At 50.1% G+C, this 19959-nt stretch overlaps 1 protein-coding gene across 4 annotated transcripts in view; it reads left to right on the plus strand.

The window, feature by feature from the left end:
- Positions 1-19959, plus strand: part of SIPA1L3 (signal induced proliferation associated 1 like 3) — a 310244-nt gene that overhangs the window by 166551 nt on the left and 123734 nt on the right. For all 4 annotated transcript variants that reach the window (XM_005589068.4, XM_015441297.3, XM_045380076.2 and 1 more), the window contains exon 3: positions 12216-14047. In XM_005589068.4, the coding sequence (XP_005589125.3) occupies positions 12526-14047 (1522 nt within the window). In that variant the 5' untranslated portion in view covers positions 12216-12525. The remainder of the gene's footprint in view (positions 1-12215; positions 14048-19959) is intronic.

Genomic DNA, 19959 nt, shown 5'->3' on the forward strand with positions numbered 1-19959 from the left:
CTTGCTCTGTCTCCCAAGCTGGAGTGCAGTGGTGTGATCTCAGCTCACTGCAACCTCCACCTCCTGGTTCAAGCGATTCTCCTGCCTCAGCCTCCCAAGTAGCTGGGATTACAGGCACGCGCCACTATACTTGGTTATTTTATTTTTATTTTTATTTTTTTGTATTTTTAGTAGAGATGGGGTTTTACCATGTTGGCCAGGCAGGCTGGTCTTGAACTCCTGACCTCAAGTGATCCTCCTGCCTTGGCCTCCCAAAGTGCTGGGATTACAGGCATGAGCCACCGCGCCCGGCCCAGACAGCTATATTCTTATAAAGCTCCTCTGGTGTCTCTACTGTACGGCTGGCAGGGAGAACCAGTCCCCTCAGCATCCTCATCTGGCCTTGGACACTGGCTGTTCCCAGCTTCCCTGCTCATCCACGGCAGGTGCCCTCTCTTCATGCAGATCCTGGTTTAGACACCACCCTTCAAGGGGTCTTCCTGACGCCCTCCCAACTAGAGTAATCTTCAGTCCTATTAATTAATTAATTTATTTATTTATTTATTTATTATTTATTTTTTATTTTTATTTTTTTTTTGAGACAGGATCTTGCTCTGTCGTCCAGGCTGGAGTGCAGTGGTGCAATCACAGCTCACTGCAGCCCTGACCTCTTGGGCACAAGTGATCCTCCCACCTCAGCCTCCCAAAGTGCTGTGATTACACGCAGGAGCCACTGCACCCAGCCATTTTATAGCCTTTACAATGCTGACCACCCTTGGAAATTCTATCTTATTTCTCTGGCGTTTCTCTACTGGAGGTTCATTCATGAGAGCAGGGGCACGGTCCGTCCTGCTCAGAGATTATCTTTAGCACCCACAGCAGTGGCGTGTAGTAGAAATAGATTGAGTAAATGAATGGATTTCGAGTGTCTGGTGCTTGTAGAATGAATGAATGAGTTATACATGACTGGGAAGTGGTGAATACATGAATATGTTTTTAGGGCTTTGTTGGCTGGAAGAACTTTTTTGAGGGATTTATAAGAACATGGTAGGTGTTTGTTGTGTGAGTGAATGGATGAATGGATGCATTTTAAGGACTAACTAGTTCTTCCTGGATAAATACATGACTTGTACGTGCCCAGAAACTGATGAGTCACTGGATGCATGCCTGGAGGAGTCCTCATTCCACCTGGGTCTTGGAGAGGAACCCTCAGACTTGACGCCACACACCTGAGCCCTCCAGGGTGCTTGAGCCCCGCTGAGCCTCCATCACTGTGACTGGATCATGTTTCTGTGAAAGGGAAATGCTTGGTACACATCAGGGCAGCCCTGGATACCCAGGGGGTCCCTCCACCTCCAATCAAAGGCCTGTGAAAGGACAGTCCATCCCACCCCTACACGCTACCTCCAAGCATTGCTTTCAGCTTCTTGGGCATGCTGCTTCCCAGGGAAGGACACACTCGGGCACCAAGCAGGCCCTGCTTGCCTTGGGTCACAGACCCTGACTGAGCCAGTGCTCCCTGGTCCTGAGTGAGGTTGTCGTCCATCCAGTCATTCAATAGTTATGTTATTTTATCTATCTATCTATTTATCTATCTATCTATCTATCTATCTATCTATCTATCTATCTATCTATCTATCTGCTTGCGTACCTACCTACCTGCCTGCCTACCTATCTATCTAGTGACAGAGTCTCACTTTATTGCCCAGGCTGGAGTACAAAGGCATGATCTCAGCTCACTGCCACCTTCGCCTCCCAGGTTTAAGCAATTCTATTGCCTCAGCCTCCAAAGTAGCTGGGACTACAGGCATGCACCACCATGCCTAGCTAATCTTGTTATATTTTTAGTGGACACAGGGCTTTACCATGTTGGCCAGGCTGATCTCGAACTCCTGACCACAGGTGATTTGCCCACCTCAGCCTCCCAAAGTGCTGGGATTACAGACATGAGCCAACGTGTCTGATCAGATATTTATTTAGAAAAAAATCTTTTAGAGACAGGGTCTTGCTGTGCTACCAGGCTGGAGTGTGTGGTTCAACCCTGTCTCCTTCCTTTGCAATCAGCAGGGTCCCAGGTAAGGGCTGCTTTGTCTGCTGGGAGTGAAGTTGGCATGAGTACGGCCCTCAGCCAGCCTGTGATGGACAGGCAGTGTGAGCAAGAACCAAGTCTCAGTTGTGAAAGCCTCTGAGCATCTGGGGTCATTTGTTACTGCAGCATAGCTTAGCTCATCCCGCCTGTCCCAAGAAGGAACACATTTTGTGGATGGGCAGCGATCAAGAGTTCAGGTTGGGAATGTTCTGTTGCAATGCATGTGACATGTATAGGTGGTGATGTCAAGTAGTCAGGTAGGTAGGTGAGTTTGGGACTTAGCAGGGCGGTTGGAGCTGGAGATATTTTCCGCATTGGTGACACACAGTTAAATGAGAATCGCAGAGGTCCAGACACTGCCTGTGATTGCAGGGAAGGCTGGTGCTTGAACTGAGGACTCTCTGACTTGAGGTATGAAGGGGCTGGGGTTGCGTCCCCACTGTGTCAACTCATAGCCATGTGGCCTTGGGCACATTACTTCCTCTGTCTGCTCCTCAGTTTCCTCATCTGTAAAACGGAGGTAATGATACCCACCTCATGGGGTTATCGAAAGGGTTAACGCATAGCAATTGACAGGCTTGACGTGCTCAGGAAAGGACCTGGGCCGTAGAAGGATTCTATTCATGGTAGTTGCTGTTGTAGATACTGGCTTTTGTGTATGTTTTCATTGTTGTGTTGTTTTATAACTAAAATGTCCAGTGGTGGGAAATGGAATAGGGCTGACTTTGTGTCCACCTTGATGCAGAGACCCAAATGATGACTACAGCCCCAGATTCTAACTCTCAGTCGCCTTCACAGATAGTTCTTCTCCTATGGTTATGAGACAGCTGCAGTGACTCCATCCCTCACATCTTCTCAGACTTAGGCTTAAAGGGAAAAGCGCAGCCTTCAGCTCTAGCACTCCTGGTAAAGACATCGTGGTCTCACTGGTTCTGATCAGGCCACATGGGTTGCTCCAGAGCTAGGGAAGGAGCCCCACCTCTAGCCCATTGGGTGGCCAGTGGAGAGGGGAGGCTCCCAAAGGGAAGTCTGGACTGTTGGAAAAAGGAGTCCTGGCAGCAGGGAAAGCAAACCACAAATGTCCACATTGGAGGGCTCTTGTGTTTCCCTATGCTGTGTCCTGTGAGCTTCTGGCAGACATTGTGGCCCTCACAGAATTAGGCCTTTTGGAGCCAAGACACCAAGGCCATGGTGCTTGCCTGCCTGTCGCAGGGGCAGTCTGGGAGCGTTTACACCCACAGATATACCATTGGTCGCCTGCTTTTCTAACAGACCCTGATTAAGTCCCCACTGGCCCAGAGGCAATCAGGATGGCTACAGATTCTGGCTCTGCCAGCGTCCCTTGTAACTGGAGTGGCCGTGTATCCACATTCTAGCCAGTAGGACATTAAAGAAAGGATTGCAGCAAGGGGAATGTTCTGGGAAAGATGCTCCTTCCTGATTAGGGTCAGACTGGTACCCTTACCATCCCTGTCTTTCCCCTTTGCCCGTGATTCAGTGGGAAGTGTGGCTGTGGCCACCAGCTTGTTACTGTGACGCAGCAAAGCCGGAAGACTTGCTCAATCCTACAGCACATGAGGGAGGCAGAGGGAATGGGGGGACATGCTTCACATCACTGTCCAGCTTTCCCACCGGGCGGGAGCCACCATATCTGGCCTCCTGGTGACATGAGATGACTAAATGTTTTCACTGTGCAAGCCACCACTGGATAGTCTTCCGTTACTTGCAGCCAAACACATCCCAACTGACTCTCTCCCACTGCCACTCACTCCTCGTTTTCCTGCGGTCTCCCAGCCTGCCCTAATTTTTCCCGTATACAGTTCCCCAGCTGCCCTCCTTCACACAACAACGTGTGTCACTCCGGGTCCTCTGATGCCAGCAGCAGAAGCCACGCTTGGCAGTTTGTGGCCGAATCACAATTCATTGAGGATGTACAGAATGAACAGGAGGCCAGAGGAGCAATCTTAGAAAACAGGGAGGAGCCAAGGTAGCCCTGGAGGGAAGAAACCAGGGGTCCCCAGCAAAAGTCACTGCACAGGAGAAGCCAGGTCCACTGTCCCCACCCCTGCAAGAATACTTTCCAGCCTCGCGTGTTCTTAGAAACCTTGCCCAGAATCCTAGGAGAGGACCCTGGTCTGACCAAGCCCACGTCCTGCGCCCACCCCAACTGTGCTTCTGTAATTGGGGGGAAAAGGGAAGCACTCCTGCCAAAGATACACAACAGAACTGTAGTAAGAGCAGTGGCTGGCCGGGCGCAGTGGCTCACGCCTGTAATCCCAGCACTTTAGGAAGCCGAGGCGGGCGGATTACGAGGTCAGGAGATCGAAACCATCCTAACAGTGGAACCCCATCTAAAGAATACAAAAAATTAGCCAGGTGCAGTGGCGGGCGCCTATAGTCCCAGCTACTCGGGAGGCTGAGGCAGGAGAATGGCGTGAACCCGGGAGATGGAGCTTGCAGTGAGCCGAGATTATGCCACTGCACTCCAGCCTGGGCAACAGAGCAAGGCTCCATCTCAAAAAAAAAAAAAAAAAAAAAAAAGAGCAGTGGCTATGGGGCAGGTGATATTATACCCATTTTACAGATTGAAACCAAGTCGCTATTTCCATAACCCATCCGTGGCACATCAGGATTGAGCCCAGGAGGCGGTCTGGTTCCTGCCTATGCTGTGCTTCTCTCATCACAGGGGTTCCTCACCGGGAAGGTCCAGGTGCTTTTAGGAAGGAGGAGCTCAGTGGAAGACAGCTGGAAGGAGACCAATGTGCGCCCTCTGAATCCTAGAGGCTGCAGGTGCCACTCAGCCTCTGAGTGTCACAGGAAGACTCGGCTGCAGCTGCTAGGAGAAGGGATTTGTGCAGAGAGACCAAGGCCTGCAAGAACATCTGTGTGTGTGCACAGAAGGGAGCAGAATGGATTGAGGGTTTCTGACTGAGCTGGAAACAAATGCCATCAGCAAAGCCCAGCTGTCGGGAGGTGCTTGCATAAGCAAGTCAGGGTCGCATCTGGGCCACTGGTTTTCCCAACCAGCCTAAGTGTGGCCTCAAAGGACTAATCCTCCTTCCGCACTCTGCACTCTGAAGGCGGAGCCACAACACAGACTGGGCTGCGGAGGACAGGTAGCGCCCTCAGGTGGGCCATCATCCCAGCTTGACTTGGGATCTGGTGCCCAGCACAGCCGAGTGTGGAGCAGGGTTCAGGCTCTCAAGCAAACAGTCTTGCCATTCTGTAACTGACAGTTTAGAGTGGAGACAATAAATACCATAGATAAAATAATTTCACTTTTCTCTGGCAAACCAGCAACCCCTGCCCGAGTGTGACCCACACATACTTATTTTGTGCACCCTCATCGTGTGTGTGTATGTGGTGGTGTCGCTTGTTTTTTGAGACAGACTCTTGCTCTGTCACCTGGGCTGGAATGCAGTGGCACAATCACTGCTCACTGCAGCCTTGGCCTCCCAAGTAGCTAGAACTACAGGCACACGCCACCATGCCTGGCTACGTTTTAAAATTTTTTGTAGAGATGGGGTTTCACTGTATTGCCCAGGCTGGGGTCATACTCCTGGGCTCAAACAATCCTCCCGCCTCAGCCTCCCAAAGTGCTGGTATTACAGACATGAGCCACTGTGCTCAGCTTCATTGAGGTTTTTATTGTTAATGTTCTTAGGAAGTGCATTTTACCCTTGAACAACATGGTTTCGAACTGCATGGACCTACGTATACCTGAATTTTTTTCAATAAATGTATTGGAAAATTCTTTAGAAATTTGCAACTATTTACTGGGCGCAGTGGCTCACGCCTGTAATCCTAGCACTTGGGGAGGCCAAGGTGGGCAGATCACCTGAGGTTGGGAGTTCGAGACCAGCCTGCCCAACATGGAGAAACCCTGTCTCTACTAAAGATACAAAATTAGCTGGGCGTGGTGGTGCATGCCTGTAATGCCAGCTACTCGGGAGGCTGAGGCAGGAGACTCACTTGAACCCAGGAGGCGGAGGTTGCCATGAGATGGCACCACTGTACTCCAGCCTGGGCAACAGAGCGATACTCCATCTCAGAAAAAAAAAAAAAAAGATTTGCAAATATTTGAAAATAACTTGCAGGGGCGGGTGCAGTCACGCCTGTAGTCCCAGCACTTTGGGAGGCCGAGGCAGCAGATCACTTGAGGCCAGGAGTTCGAGCCAGCCTTGCCAACATGGTAAAACCCTGTCTCTACTAAAAATAAAAAATTAGCCGGGTATGGTGGTGTGCACCTGTAGTCCCAGCTACTCAGGAGGCTGAGGCAGGAGAATCACTTGATCCTGGGAAGCAGAGATTGCAGTGAGCCAAGATTGTGCCACTGTACTCCAGCCTGGGTGACAGAGCAAGACTCTGTCAAAAAAAAAAAAAAAAAAAAGAAAAGAAAAGATCTTACAGGTGAACCACATAGCCTAAAAACATTTTTTTTTTAATAAAATGTTAGGGCTGGGCGAGGTGGCTCATGCCTGTGACTCCAACACTTTGGGAAGCCGAGGCAGGCGAATCACAAGGTCAGGAGATCGAGACCATCCTGACTAACACGGTGAAACCCCGTCTCTACTAAAAATACAAAAAAATATTAGCCAGGCGTGGTGGTGGGCACCTGTAGTCCCAGCTACTCCGGAGGCTGGGGCAGGAGAATGGCGTGAACCCAGGAGGCGGAGCTTGCAGTGAGCCGAGATCACACCACTGCACTCCAGCCTGGGCGACCGAGCGAGACTCCTTCTCAAAAATAAATAAATAAATAAATAAATAAATAAATAAATAAATAAATAAGTGGGCGACCAAGCGAGACTCCTTCTCAAAAATAAATAAATAAAATAAAATGTTAGGTATGTCATGAATACATAAAATATATGTCCATTAGTTTATCATTTACTACCGTAAAATATACACAAATGCATTCTAAAAAAGTTAAAATTTATCAAAAGTTACACACAAATACATTGCCAAGCCAAGAGAAATGTAAACAAACATAAACATGCAGAATTAAATCATAACTGCATGAAATTAACTGCAGTACACACTGCACTATTGTCATAGTTTTGCGACCACCTCCTGTTGCTACTGCAGTGAGCTTAAGTACTGTGAGTATCCGTTTGAAACACCATGTGACACTCATCATCTCCGCATGAGCAGTTTGTCTCTCCAGCAAATTGCATATTGCGGTAAAAAATGATCCCTGGAGGTTCTCACCTAGTTTTCATCATGTTTAGTGCAATACCGTAAGCCCTGAATAACCTCAGGGGACTCGTACAAAGTGCCACTAGTGATGCTGGAAGTTGTCCCAAGAAGCACAGAAAAGTCATAACATTACGAGAAAATATGCAATTGCTTGATATGTGCCATCGATGGAGGACTGCAGCCGCAGTTGCCCGCCATTTCCAGATAAATGAATCCAGTGTGAGGACCATTGTAAAAAATGAAAAGGAAATTCATGAAGCTGTCGCTGCACCTATGCCAGCAGGCACAAAAACCTTGCACTTTTTACAAAATATATTTTTATCTCGTGTTGCAAATGCATCTTCTATGTGGGTACAGGATTGCTATAAGAAAGGCATACCTATAGATTCTAATTTGCTTCAAGAAAAAGTGAAGTCATTACATGGCAACCTAAAGCAAAAGGAAGGAGGAGGATCTCAAGCTGGGGAATTTAATGCCAGCAAAGGATGGTTTGATAATTTTAGAAAGAGTATGGCTTAAAAAATGTCAAGATAGCAGGAGAAGCAGCTTCTGGCCGACCAGAGGCAGCAGATGAGTTCCCAGATGCCAGTGAGAAAATCACTGAGGAGGCTGGGCACGGTGCCTCACACCTATAATCCCAGTACATTGGGAGGCTGAGGTGGGAAGATCACTTGAGCCCAGGAGTTTGAGACCAGCCTGGGCAACATACTGAGACCCCACCCCTACCAAAAATTTAAAAATTAGCTGGGCATGGTGACATGTGTCTTTAGTCCTAGCTACTCAGAAGGCTGAGGCAGGAGGATCACTTTGAGCCCTGGAGTTTGAGGCTGTAGTGAGCTCTGATTGTACCACTGCACTCCAGCCTTGACAACAGAGAAAGACCCTGTCTGTAAAATAATAATAATAATAATGAGTAAGAAAAAGAAGTAAGCCTGTTCATAAGTGCTAAGGAGAAAAATGGAAAAGGGGAAGGGGCTGGGAGTGGTGGGGACGGACATACAGAGGCAAGCACTATTAGCAGTTTCTTGAAAATCCTTCCCATTATCTCTGTATGATAGTTTGTTATTGTCTCTGTTGCTCTGTTGTTTTTCCTTTTCTTTTTCATTTTTTGAGATGGAGTCTCACTGTCACCTAGGCTGGAGTGCAGTGGCATGATCTCAGCTCATTGTAACCTCCACCTCCCGGGTTCAAGTGATTCTCCTGCCTCAGCCTCCCGAGTAGCTGGGACTACAGATTTGTGCCACCATGCCCGGTTAATTTTTGTATTTTTAGTAGAGATGAAGTTTCACCATGTAGCCAGGCTGATCTCGAACTCCTGACCTCAGGCAATCCACCTGCCTCGGCCTCCCAAAGTGCTGGGGTTAGAGGCGTGACCCACCATGCCCGGCCAATGTTTTTGCTTTTCAAATTGGAAGATGTTGCATGCAATTCCAGGTTTCTGATTTCTCTTGGAAAATCAGATGATCTGACATCCACACTCCCACAAGCCTTGGTTGGCAGAAGACACCCTGCCGTCCAGGTCAGTGCAGGCTCCTCTTGGCCTGTCTCCCGTCTCCCTTAGGCAACTCGACCCTGTGGGCTTTCCAGCTTCCTCACTCTTCTTTAGCCCATCCCTGTGCTGCCTCCCAGCAACGTCTTCAGGATTGTTTGTGTTCTCGTGGGGCACCAGGAAGAGGGGCTCCCCACTCCCCACCTGCCCTCTTCTGGTGCTCGCTTTTTCAGAGGCTGTAGGCTCTCCTTGCTATTTTGCTCCTTGAATCTGCTTTGAGCTTCCCTCGTGGTCTCTGCTGGTTCGCTCCATACCTCCGGGCATAAATTAGGAAAAGCCCCCCTACACATGCACATACGCGCGCACATACAGACACAGACACGCACGCACACAGAGATACAGACGCACACAGACACGCACACAGACACACAGATGCACACACACACACACACACAGATGCACACACACAGACATGCACACACACACAGAGACATACAGACTCACAGATGTACACACATAGACACAGACACACAGACACGCACACACACAGAGACACAGATGCACACAGACACAGACACATACAGACACAGAACACACACACAGACATGCGCACACACACATAGACACACAGATGCACACACACATGCACACACACAGACACACAGAGACACACACAGATGCACACACACAGACACACACACACAGACATACACAGACACACACAGACACACACACACACCGACGCACACACACACAGAAGAGGCCTGCTACTTTCTCACATAGGAAGCACCAATAGCTGCTGACCAAGAACGGCTGCATCCAGCTCTAGATTCCCAAGGAAAGAAAACTTAGAGGTCACTTTGAGCCAAGTGCCCAGCCCAAAGCAGCACTGTACTGCTCCGAGCAAAATCAGTTCCATTGGCAGGAGGGAGCGGGCACGATTGCTGGGCAGTCAACAGGTTCCATCACAGACGGCGACCCACTTTCCCCTTCCTCTCCAGCAGGATTTTCATCTTCTAGAAGTTCAAGGTGGAGACAAAGGGAAGTGACCCCGCAGGTGGTTTTATGTGCTGGACAGAGGCACAGACTCCCTTCCCCAGGGGCCTGCAAATCAGGAGGTACTTACACCTCCAATTAGGCAGAAGCCATCTGTTCACTCGTACATACACGAAATACTGAACAAACGTCCTGGACACTGTTCTAGGCACTGGGGATGCATCAGTGAACAACACAGACATCCCTGCCGTTCTGGAGCCAACATTTGAGTGGTGGACCCAGCCAGTAGACAGAATGAACAACTGCTAAAAAAATGGGAAGAAGGCCGGGCCCAGTGGCTCAAGCCTGTAATCCCAGCACTTTCGGAGGCTGAGACGGGCGGATCACAAGGTCAGGAGATCGAGACCATCCTGGCTAACACAGTGAAACCCCGTCCCTACTAAAAAATACAAAAAAATAGCCGGGCGAGGTGGCGGGCGCCTGTAGTCCCAGCTACTCGGGAGGCTGAGGCAGGAGAATGGCGTGAACCCAGAAGGCGGAGCTTGCAGTGAGCTGAGATCCGGCCACTGCACTCCAGCCTGGGTGACAGAGCGAGACAAAAAAAAAAAAAAAAATTGGAAGAAAGTAGAGTGGATAATTAAGAAAGGCTTACAGAAGATGGGGCTTCTCTGTCTCTATAGGGTGATTTGGGAAGGTTTTTGTTTTTGTTTTTTGGGAGTTTTTTTGTTTTGTTTTGTTTTGTTTTGTTTTGTTTTGTTTGAGAGAAGGTCTCACTTTGCTGCCCAGGCTGGAGCGCAGTGGTGTGATCATGGCTCACGCAATCTCAACCTCCCGGGTTCAAGCAATCCTCTTACCTCAGCCCCCTGAGTAGCTAGGACTACAGGTACCTGCCACCACACCTGGCTAATTTTTGTATTTTTAGTAGAGACAGGGTTTTGCCATGTTGGCCAGGCTGGTCTTGAGCTGCTGGGCTCAAGTGATCCACCCACCTTGGCCTCCCAAAGTGCTGGGATTATAGGCGTGAGCCACCGCGCCCAGCTGGAAGTCTCCATGGAAAAACTGACATGGGAAAGAACCAGCCCCAGGAAGGAACCAGCCCCCGGAAGGACTGAGGAAGCATATCAGATATCCTGGATAAGGTTTAGTGCATCAGAACAGAAAAGAAGGCCAGTATGATCAGAGTTTAGTCAGGGATGGGGAGAGACATCAGAGCCAGATCCTGTGGGGTTTATGGAGCAGGGGAAGGAGTTTGGATAGTGTTTTAATGCAGTAAGCAGTCACTGGGGAGATCTCAGTGAAAAAGTGATGGGCTCTGATTTACCCAGCCATAGTCTGCAGTAACCACATGGATTTCTAGAGACATTCCTTCTGCGGCTTTCCTCCCCAAACTCCACTGGTGCTCATGTTGACTCATCTGTCATTTTCACTTCCTTTCTGACAGAGTAGCTGAGCTGAGCGAACAACAGAGCAGATGAACAATAGTCTGGCCTCTGCGTGAAGCCACCAGTTCACGGGAAATACAGGGGGCAGAGGAACATGTTAAGTGGCACCACAGGGATCCTGAAAGTGGGGAAATCCACAGGACGGGTGACCCCTTTCCTTCAACAAGTAAAGAGCATCAAAATAAAGGAAGGTGGCCGTTGTAGAGTAAAGGAGACTTAAGAAAATACCTGCATAAGCAGAAGATAATTTCGAACAAACCAGCTCACAGAAGACACCTGCGAGACAATGATGGGAAATGTAATGCAGGCAGGGTACTGCATGACATTAAAGAATTCTTGTTAATTTAGATGAGTATGATAATGTTATTGTAGTGATTTTTTTTTAAAACCTTACCTACTAGAGATACAAGCTAAAGTATTTATGGGTGAAAAATGACCTGATGTCTGGCCGCGTATGGTGGCTCATACCTGTAATACTAGCACTTTGGGAGGCTGAGGTGGGCAGGGATTGCCTAAAGTCAGGAATTCGAGACCAGTCTGGCCAATATGATGAAACCCCTTCTCTACTAAAAATACAAAAAATTAGCTGGCCAAGGTAGCGCATGCTGGAATTCCAGCTACTTGGGAGGCTGAGGTAGGAGAATCATTCGAACCCTTGAGGTGGAGGTTGCAGTGAGCCAAGCATGTGCCACTGCACTCGAGTCTGGGTGACAGAGTGAGACTCTGTCTCAAAAAAAAAAAAAAAAAAGACCTGATGTCTGGGGTTTACTCTAAAACATTCTGTTAGAAACAAAGAAGGTCATAAGGCGGGGTGAATAGATGAAATGGGAATAGGAGCTAGTTAGTGGTTGTTGGAGCTGATGGGTGACTCAGTCTCTTCTCTGCCTTTGAGTATGTTTGCAAATTTCCATAATAAAAAGGTTTCTTTTAATGAGTGAGGCTGTCAAGAAAAGTCACATGTCCCACTTTCTGGGAGCAGTAACACGGCTATCGCAGCTCACATTTTCCTTTTCTCCCATTTCAGCATGGCGGGGACAACTTCCTCGCTACCTCCGGCTGGCCGGCGCCCGCAACTGCTGCCTGCTCTGTACTGCTGAACCACTCGGTCTGGAGCCCCCAGGACAGCACCTGCCTCCTGAGGTTGTCCGGGCTCAGCTGTGCACAGCGATGGTGGAGAACTGGACTCCACAGGCTCACAACCTTCCTGTCAGGTTTCAGGGCCCAGCATCCTTCATCCTGGGCCTGGCGGCCCTGAACAATGGCTGAGGGGTGGGGAACCCTATAGAGTGACACCACAGCGTACCGGGCCAGCAGCACTCCAGTGCCCGTGGACTATGACCACCTATCGGGCCATCCCCAGCGATGGTGTGGACCTTGCAGCCAGTTGTGGGGCCAGGGTGGGCGATGTCCTCCCTGGGCCACACACAGGGGACTATGCTCCCTTGGGATTCTGGGCCCAGAATGGCAGCATGTCCCAGCCTCTTGGTGACAGCCCGGTTACCGCCACCGCCACCACCCGCCCCAGCCCCACCACCCCCGCAATGCCCAAGATGGGTGTGCGTGCAAGGGTGGCCGACTGGCCGCCCAAGCGGGAGGCCCTGAGAGAGCAGAGCAACCCAAGCCCCTCACAGGACACAGATGGCACAAAGGCCACCAAGATGGCCCATTCCATGAGGAGCATACAGAACGGACAGCCCCCCACCAGCACCCCAGCTTCCTCAGGGTCCAAAGCCTTCCACCGACTCTCCAGGAGAAGGTCCAAAGACGTGGAGTTCCAGGACGGGTGGCCCCGGTCCCCCGGCAGGGCCTTCCTCCCTCTTCGGCACCGCAGCAGCAGCGAGATAACCCTCAGCGAGTGTGACGCGGAGGACGCGGGGGAGCCGCGCGGGGTCCGGCACACGGGGGCGCTGCCCCTCTTCCGCGAGTATGGGAGCACCTCGTCCATCGATGTGCAGGGCATGCCGGAGCAGAGCTTCTTCGACATCCTCAACGAGTTCCGCAGCGAGCAGCCCGACGCCCGGGGCTGCCAGGCCCTCACCGAGCTCCTCCGGGCAGATCCTGGCCCGCACCTCATGGGGGGCGGAGGCGGAGCCAAGGAGGACTGCCACAACGGGCAGCCCGCCAAGGACAGCCTCCTGCCGCTGCAGCCCGCGAAGGAGAAGGAGAAGACCCGAAAGAAACCTGTGCGGGGCCTCAGCGGGGGGGACTCAGTGGACTCGTCCATCTTTCGGAAGCTAAGGAGCAGCAAACCCGAGGGAGAGGCTGGGCGGTCCCCGGGGGAGGCCGACGAGGGCCGCAGCCCCCCGGAAGCCAGCAGGCCGTGGGTGTGTCAGAAGAGCTTCGCCCACTTCGACGTGCAGAGCATGCTGTTCGATCTCAACGAGGCGGCCGCCAACAGGGTGTCGGTGTCGCAGAGGCGGAACACCACCACGGGCGCTTCGGCCGCCTCCGCCGCCTCGGCCATGGCCTCCCTCACGGCCTCGCGGGCCCACAGCCTCGGAGGCCTGGACCCGGCCTTCACCAGCACCGAGGACCTAAACTGCAAGGAGAACTTGGAGCAGGACCTCGGCGATGACAACAGCAATGACCTGCTGCTCAGCTGCCCACACTTCCGCAACGAGATTGGGGGCGAGTGTGAGCGCAACGTGAGCTTCTCCCGGGCTTCCGTGGGCTCCCCGAGCAGCGGCGAGGGCCACCTGGCAGAGCCCTCCCTGAGCGCCTACCGCACCAACGCCAGCATCTCGGTGCTGGAAGTGCCCAAGGAGCAGCAGAGGACGCAGAGTCGGCCCCGGCAGTACAGCATCGAGCATGTGGACCTGGGCGCCCGCTACTACCAGGATTACTTCGTGGGCAAAGGTGACGGATGGCGGGTGGGTGGGAGGGTTGGGTGGGCCGCGGCTTGTCCCCGAGACCCCTACTTATTCATTTACTCTGTGCCAGGTACTGCTGTGGCACTGAGGATGTGGCAGGAACAGAGACCTCCCTTCTGGAGGGCTGTGAGGATCCGGTGAGCAGAGCCACCCGGGCCTCAGCCCTGTGTCTGACACAGCAGCACTCCATAAACCTGGAGCTACAGGACACAACAGCTCTGCATTTACTCAGCACGTACGGGCTTGGACAGCTCAGTGCCAGGCACTCTCTAGAGCCTGGGGGTATAGTATCAACCAGCTTGAAACAAGTATTCTGTCTTCCCAGCACTTTTAATGTTTTCATGGGTAAGACAAACAATAGAACAGGATAAATATGAAAAATACACAGGGGATTATAGGGTGCTAAATGCAGTGGAAAAGAGTAAAGTGGGGAAGAAGGAAATGGAGTGTTGGGGGTGGGGGCAGATCTCAGTAGGGGATGGTCAGAGAGGGCCTCGGAGGCAGGTGCGGTTTGAGTACCGAGCTGAAAGCACCATGTGCAAATTGCAGACTCTGTTCCCAGAACAGAGCAGCGAATACGTAAGTCTTGGAACTGCCAGGCGCGGTGGCTCACGCCTGTAATCCCAACACTTTGGGAGGCCGAGGAGGGCGGATCACTTGAGGTCAGGAGTTCAAGACCAGCCTGGCCAACATGGCAAAACCCTGCCTCCTCTAAAAATACAAAAATTAGCCAGGTGTGGTAGCACATGCCTGTAGTCCTAGCTACTCGGGAGGCTGAGACAGGAGAATCTCTTGAACCCGAGAGGCGGGGGTTGCAGTGAACCAAGATCGCGCCACTGCACTCCAGCCTCCAACTTGAGTGACAGAGCGAAACTCCATCTCAAAAAAAAAAAAAGTCCTGGAATGTTGGAGGAACAGACAGGAGGTCAGTGTTGCTGGGGCAGAGTGATGGGGGAGAGTGGATGGAGCTGACGCAGGGGGTGACAGGGGCAGGTCATGTGGGACTCTAGCAAGGACTCTCATTTGTACCCTGCATGAGATGGAGCCACAGGATGGCTTTGAGCAGGGCAGGGCCCTCCTCTGACTCCTGTGTTCACGACCTGCCTCCAGCTGCATGTGGGGAGCAGACTGTGAGGGATGGGGAGAGGACAGGGGAACAGGCAGGAGGCTGCTGCAGTCATCCAGGCAGGAGATGATGGACATGTCTAAGATGGGAGCCCAGAAGTGGGGAAGAATCTTGCAAGCCACTACTGGATCCATTTAGGAGTGCGGTGACGCCATCTCTGCTCACTGCAACCTCCACCTCCCAGGTTCAAGCGATTCATGGGCCTCAGCCTCCCAGGGAGCTGGGACTACAGGTGTGCACCACCACACCCAACTAATTTTTTTTTTGTATTTTTAGTGGAGATGGGGTTTCACCATGTTGGCCAGGATGGTCTTGATCTCCTGACCCTGTGATCTGCCCGCCTCACCCTCCCAAAGTGCTGGGATTACAGGTGTGAGCCACCGCGCCCGGCCTCTGGATCCACTTTGAAGGCGAAGCCGTTGATGTTTGGAGGGTGTTAACATCAGGGAGAGATGGGCTTCATACATGATTAGTGCTGGTGAGGCATTCCCAGGAGACAGCATAGCGTATTGCAGAGACCATAAACCCAGGCAGCTTCAGGGGACAGCAGAACACTGCAAGAGTACGGCATACTAGGCAAAGACTAGGCCATTCCTGCCCGGTGCCAGCTGACTGTTGTCATGCAAGACATGCAGACAAATCTAGTGTTACCAGCCTTTCCAGTTTTTCAAGATTCTCCTGAAACTCAGATTTTTTAAAATATAGACTTTACTGATTTTTAAATGGTGGCAGCTATAACGATTCAGAATTATTAGCTGGGTATGATGGCTCATGCCTATAATCCCAGCACTTTGGGAGGCTGAGGCAGGCGGATCACTTGAGGTCAGAAGTTCAAGACCAGCTTGGCCAACATGGTGAAACCACGTCTCTACTAAAAATACAAAAAAATTAGCCAGGCGTGGTGACATGTGGCTGTAATCCCAGATACTTGAGAGGCTGAGGCAGGAGAATCACTTGAACCCAGGAGGCAGATGTTGCAGTGGGCCGAGATCATGCCACTGCACTCCAGTCTGGGTGACAGAGTGAGACTCTGTCTCAAAAAAAAAAAAAAAAAATCAGAATTGCTTGTAACTGCTAGTAACAGGCTTAAACAACATAGAAGTGACTCTCCTGTGAAGAAAGCCAGAGTTCAGCAGCCCAGGGCTGGTTTGGTCAGTCTTCAGCATCAGTGGAACATCAGCCTTAGTGCATGGCACGATCCCCTGCCGCACCACACCAAGATAGCTGCTGGAGTTACAGGCATCACATCTGTGTTTCCAGCCAGAGAAAAAGAGGAAAGGGTAAGGACAAAAAGGCAGACCTCTTGTCAAGTCAACCCCCTTATGCCGTTATGCCTAGTGTTTCATTATTGGAACACTAAGCATGTGGGAGTTATAGCCTACTGCTCAAGGTCATTGCCAGGGTCTGAATTTTTACTCCTGGAAAAATCCACAAAATTGCAGTCTCCAGCATAAATGGGTTAAAGAGCTTTCTCAGAAGCCCCATCCAACCACTTCCACTTAGTGACCACACCTGTGTGCAAGGAGGCTGGGAAATGTAGATTTTTAGCTAGACAAAGTTTCTCTTTTCCAAGAATAGAGAGTTTTTCTTAAAAAAAAAAAAAAAGAAGAGGAGCTAGCAGCTAGTACTCCACAGCAACTGGATTTGTTGTTGTTGTTGTTGCTTTTTCTTTCTTTTTTTTGAGGCAGAGTCTCGCTCTGTCACCCAGGCTGGAGTGTAGTGGCGCGATGTCAGCTCACTGCAGCCTCTGCCTCCCAGGTTCATGCGATTCTCCTGCCTCAGCCTCCCAAGTAACTGGGATTACAGATGCTTGCCATCACACCCAGCTAATTTTTGTAGTTTTAGTAGAGACAGGGTTTCTTCATGTTGGCCAGGCTGGTCTCGAACTCCTGACCTCAGATGATCCACCCCCCTCGGTCTCCCAATGTGTTGGGATTATAGGCGTGAGCCACCACACCTGGCTCACAGCAACTAGTTTTTAAAAAATATTTAAAGTAAGGTCCTTGTCAAACATAACAAATGTCAGTTAAGTTGTCCCATGGGGCACTGGAGCTTCAACTTGGAGTCTCTGGAGTTCCAACTTGGAGTCAGAAAGCCCTCAGTTTGGGGTATCTGTTCCATAGCTGATCCATGTGATACGTTTTACCCTTCAGACTGCATGGCAAATGAAGATGATTATATCAATATCACATGCACAAACAAAATGACACAGAGATTGAAAAGAAAGGGATCAAAAAGAAGTTCCAAGCCAGACACGGTGGCTCACGATTGTAATCCCAGCACTTAGGGAGGCCGAGGCGGGCAGATCACGAGATCAGGAGATCGAGACCATCCTGGCTAACACAGTGAAACCCCATCTCTACTAAAAATACAAAAAATTAGCCGGGCGTGGTGGCAAGCGCCTGTAGTCCCAGCTACTCGAGAGGCTGAGGCAGGAGAATGGCGTGAACCCAGGAGACGGAGCTTGTAGTGAGCCGAGATTGTGCCACTGCACTCCAGCCTGGGCGACAGAGTGAGACTCCATCTCAAAAAAAAAAAAAAAAGTTCCAGACAGTTGCTTACAAGGAAAAAGCCAATGAGACAATATCAATATCACATGAAATAGATTTAAAGGCTGAAAGCACTTTTTAGAGGAAGTAAGAAGGCCATTTCATGTTTCTTAAAATTCGCCAAGAAATTTTGGTAGTTGTGAACCTTTATATACCTGGCAACTTGGTTTAGGGGTATATAGATTTTAAAAATGGATCAGGCTGGCTGAGCGCATTCGCTCACGCCTGTAATCCCAACACTTTGGGAGGCCCGAGGTGGGCAGATTACGTGAGGTCAGGAGTTTAAGACCAGCCTGGCCAGCATGGTGAGACCCTGTCTCCACTAAAAAATACAAAAATTAGCTGGGTGTGGTGGCAGGTGCCTGTTATCCCAGCAACTTGGGAGGCTGAGGCAGGAGAATCTCTTGAAGCTGGGAGGCAGAGGTTTCAGTGAGCCGAGATCGCACCACTGCAATCCAGCCTGGGCAACAGAGTGAGACTCTGTCCCCCCAACCAAAACAAAAAAACAAACAAACAAACAAAAACGCTACGGGGAGAAGTGGAAAAATTAACAACCATAGCGGGAGAAGTGCACAGATTATCTCTCTGAAATTGACAGAATCTAATAACTGAAAAATAAGGATTTAGAGGATTTGAATAACCTAATGAAAACTTGATTTTACACTGTATATATATTAACTTTGTACCTAACCAACAAAGAACACATTTTTTTCAACCTACACATACAAATACTTACATGAAAGGAATGTGGATCAAATAAAGATCAAGTAAGATTATACATTAAAATACTTAGTTCTGTGTTAGGCAGGTAGGAAGTACTCATCATGCAGCTTTAAAAAAAAAAAAGTCATTTTATTTTTAAAAATTTCTTTGTAGCACTGAAAGCTGTTCAAGAAAAAAATGTCCTGGCCAAGCACAAGGGCTCCCTGAACGCCTGTAATTCCAGCACTTTTGGAGGCTGAGGCGGGATGATCACTTGCCCCTAGGAGTTAAAAGACAAGCCTGGGCAACATAGTGAGACCTCAAAAAAAGGTTAAAAATTTAGCCAGGTGTGGTGGCACGTGTCTGTAGTCCCAACTGCTGTGGAGGCTGAGCTGGGAGGATCGCTTCAGCCCTGGAGGCAGAGGTTGCAGTGAGCCATGATTGCACCACTGCACTCCAGCCTGAGTGACAGAGCAAGACCCTGTCTCAAAAAAGAAAACTATTCAATAATATTTGTTAAAGCACAGTAAAGAATTTATTCAGAGCCATCACAGTAGGCGTAGGGACCACTGCGGCGGGGTCTGGCAGTAGGGAAGAGAGATTGGGCTTAGCTCTGAATACAGCGTGGTCAAGTGGGGATTTATAGCCAAGAGTCAGGGTGGGGGTCAGTGGATGGAAGAAATTACTAAGAAGAAATGTCAGAGGTAAGGAAGATTCTGGCTAAACCAACCTAATCTCGCTGATGACACACCAGGATGATCCGACATCACCTTTGGATGGTGGAGGATGAAGAGCTTGATCAGATGTTGAGGATGTCCAGATATTAGGATAAGGTTGGGGGGCAGGGTTCTTTGTTAAAACTGGATTTTACAAGGAGGTGCACAGATGGGCCTAGGAGAATATTCCAAAGCCTGACTAAAGTTTGGCCAAGCAAAGAGTCTTTGTCAAAACTAGTAAATAAATTAATCATTGGTCAGTGTTTGAGTGTCTACGATATGCTAGGATTTGCAAGGAGCTAGATATGCATTGATGGGAAAAGCAACAACCCCTGTAGCTGCTTCAGGAATAAGCTGGTATCTGCGATCTGTAGATCTGTAGAGTACAATGTTTATTCCATTCTCTGATCAGCTGGAGATTGTTGAACCCCCTGCAGATGCTATCCTGATTGGGGCCATTAATTAACACACAATATTTTGCCTTTAGATTAGCCTTTGAAGGCCGGGCACGGTGGCTCAAGCCTGTAATCCCAGCACTTTGGGAGGCCGAGACGGGCGGATCGCGAGGTCAGGAGATCGAGACCATCCTGGCTAACACGGTGAAACCCCGTCTCTACTAAAAAATACAAAAAACTAGCCGGGCGAGGTGGCGGGCGCCTGTAGTCCCAGCTACTCTGGAGGCTGAGGCAGGAGAATGGCGTAAACCCGGGAGGCGGAGCTTGCAGTGAGCTGAGATCCGGCCACTGCACTCCAGCCTGGGCGACAGAGCCAGACTCCGTCTCAAAAAAAAAATAAAAAATAAAAA

This window comes from Macaca fascicularis, chromosome 19, assembly GCF_037993035.2.
Source record: "Macaca fascicularis isolate 582-1 chromosome 19, T2T-MFA8v1.1".
NCBI classification, from domain to species: domain Eukaryota; kingdom Metazoa; phylum Chordata; class Mammalia; order Primates; family Cercopithecidae; genus Macaca; species Macaca fascicularis.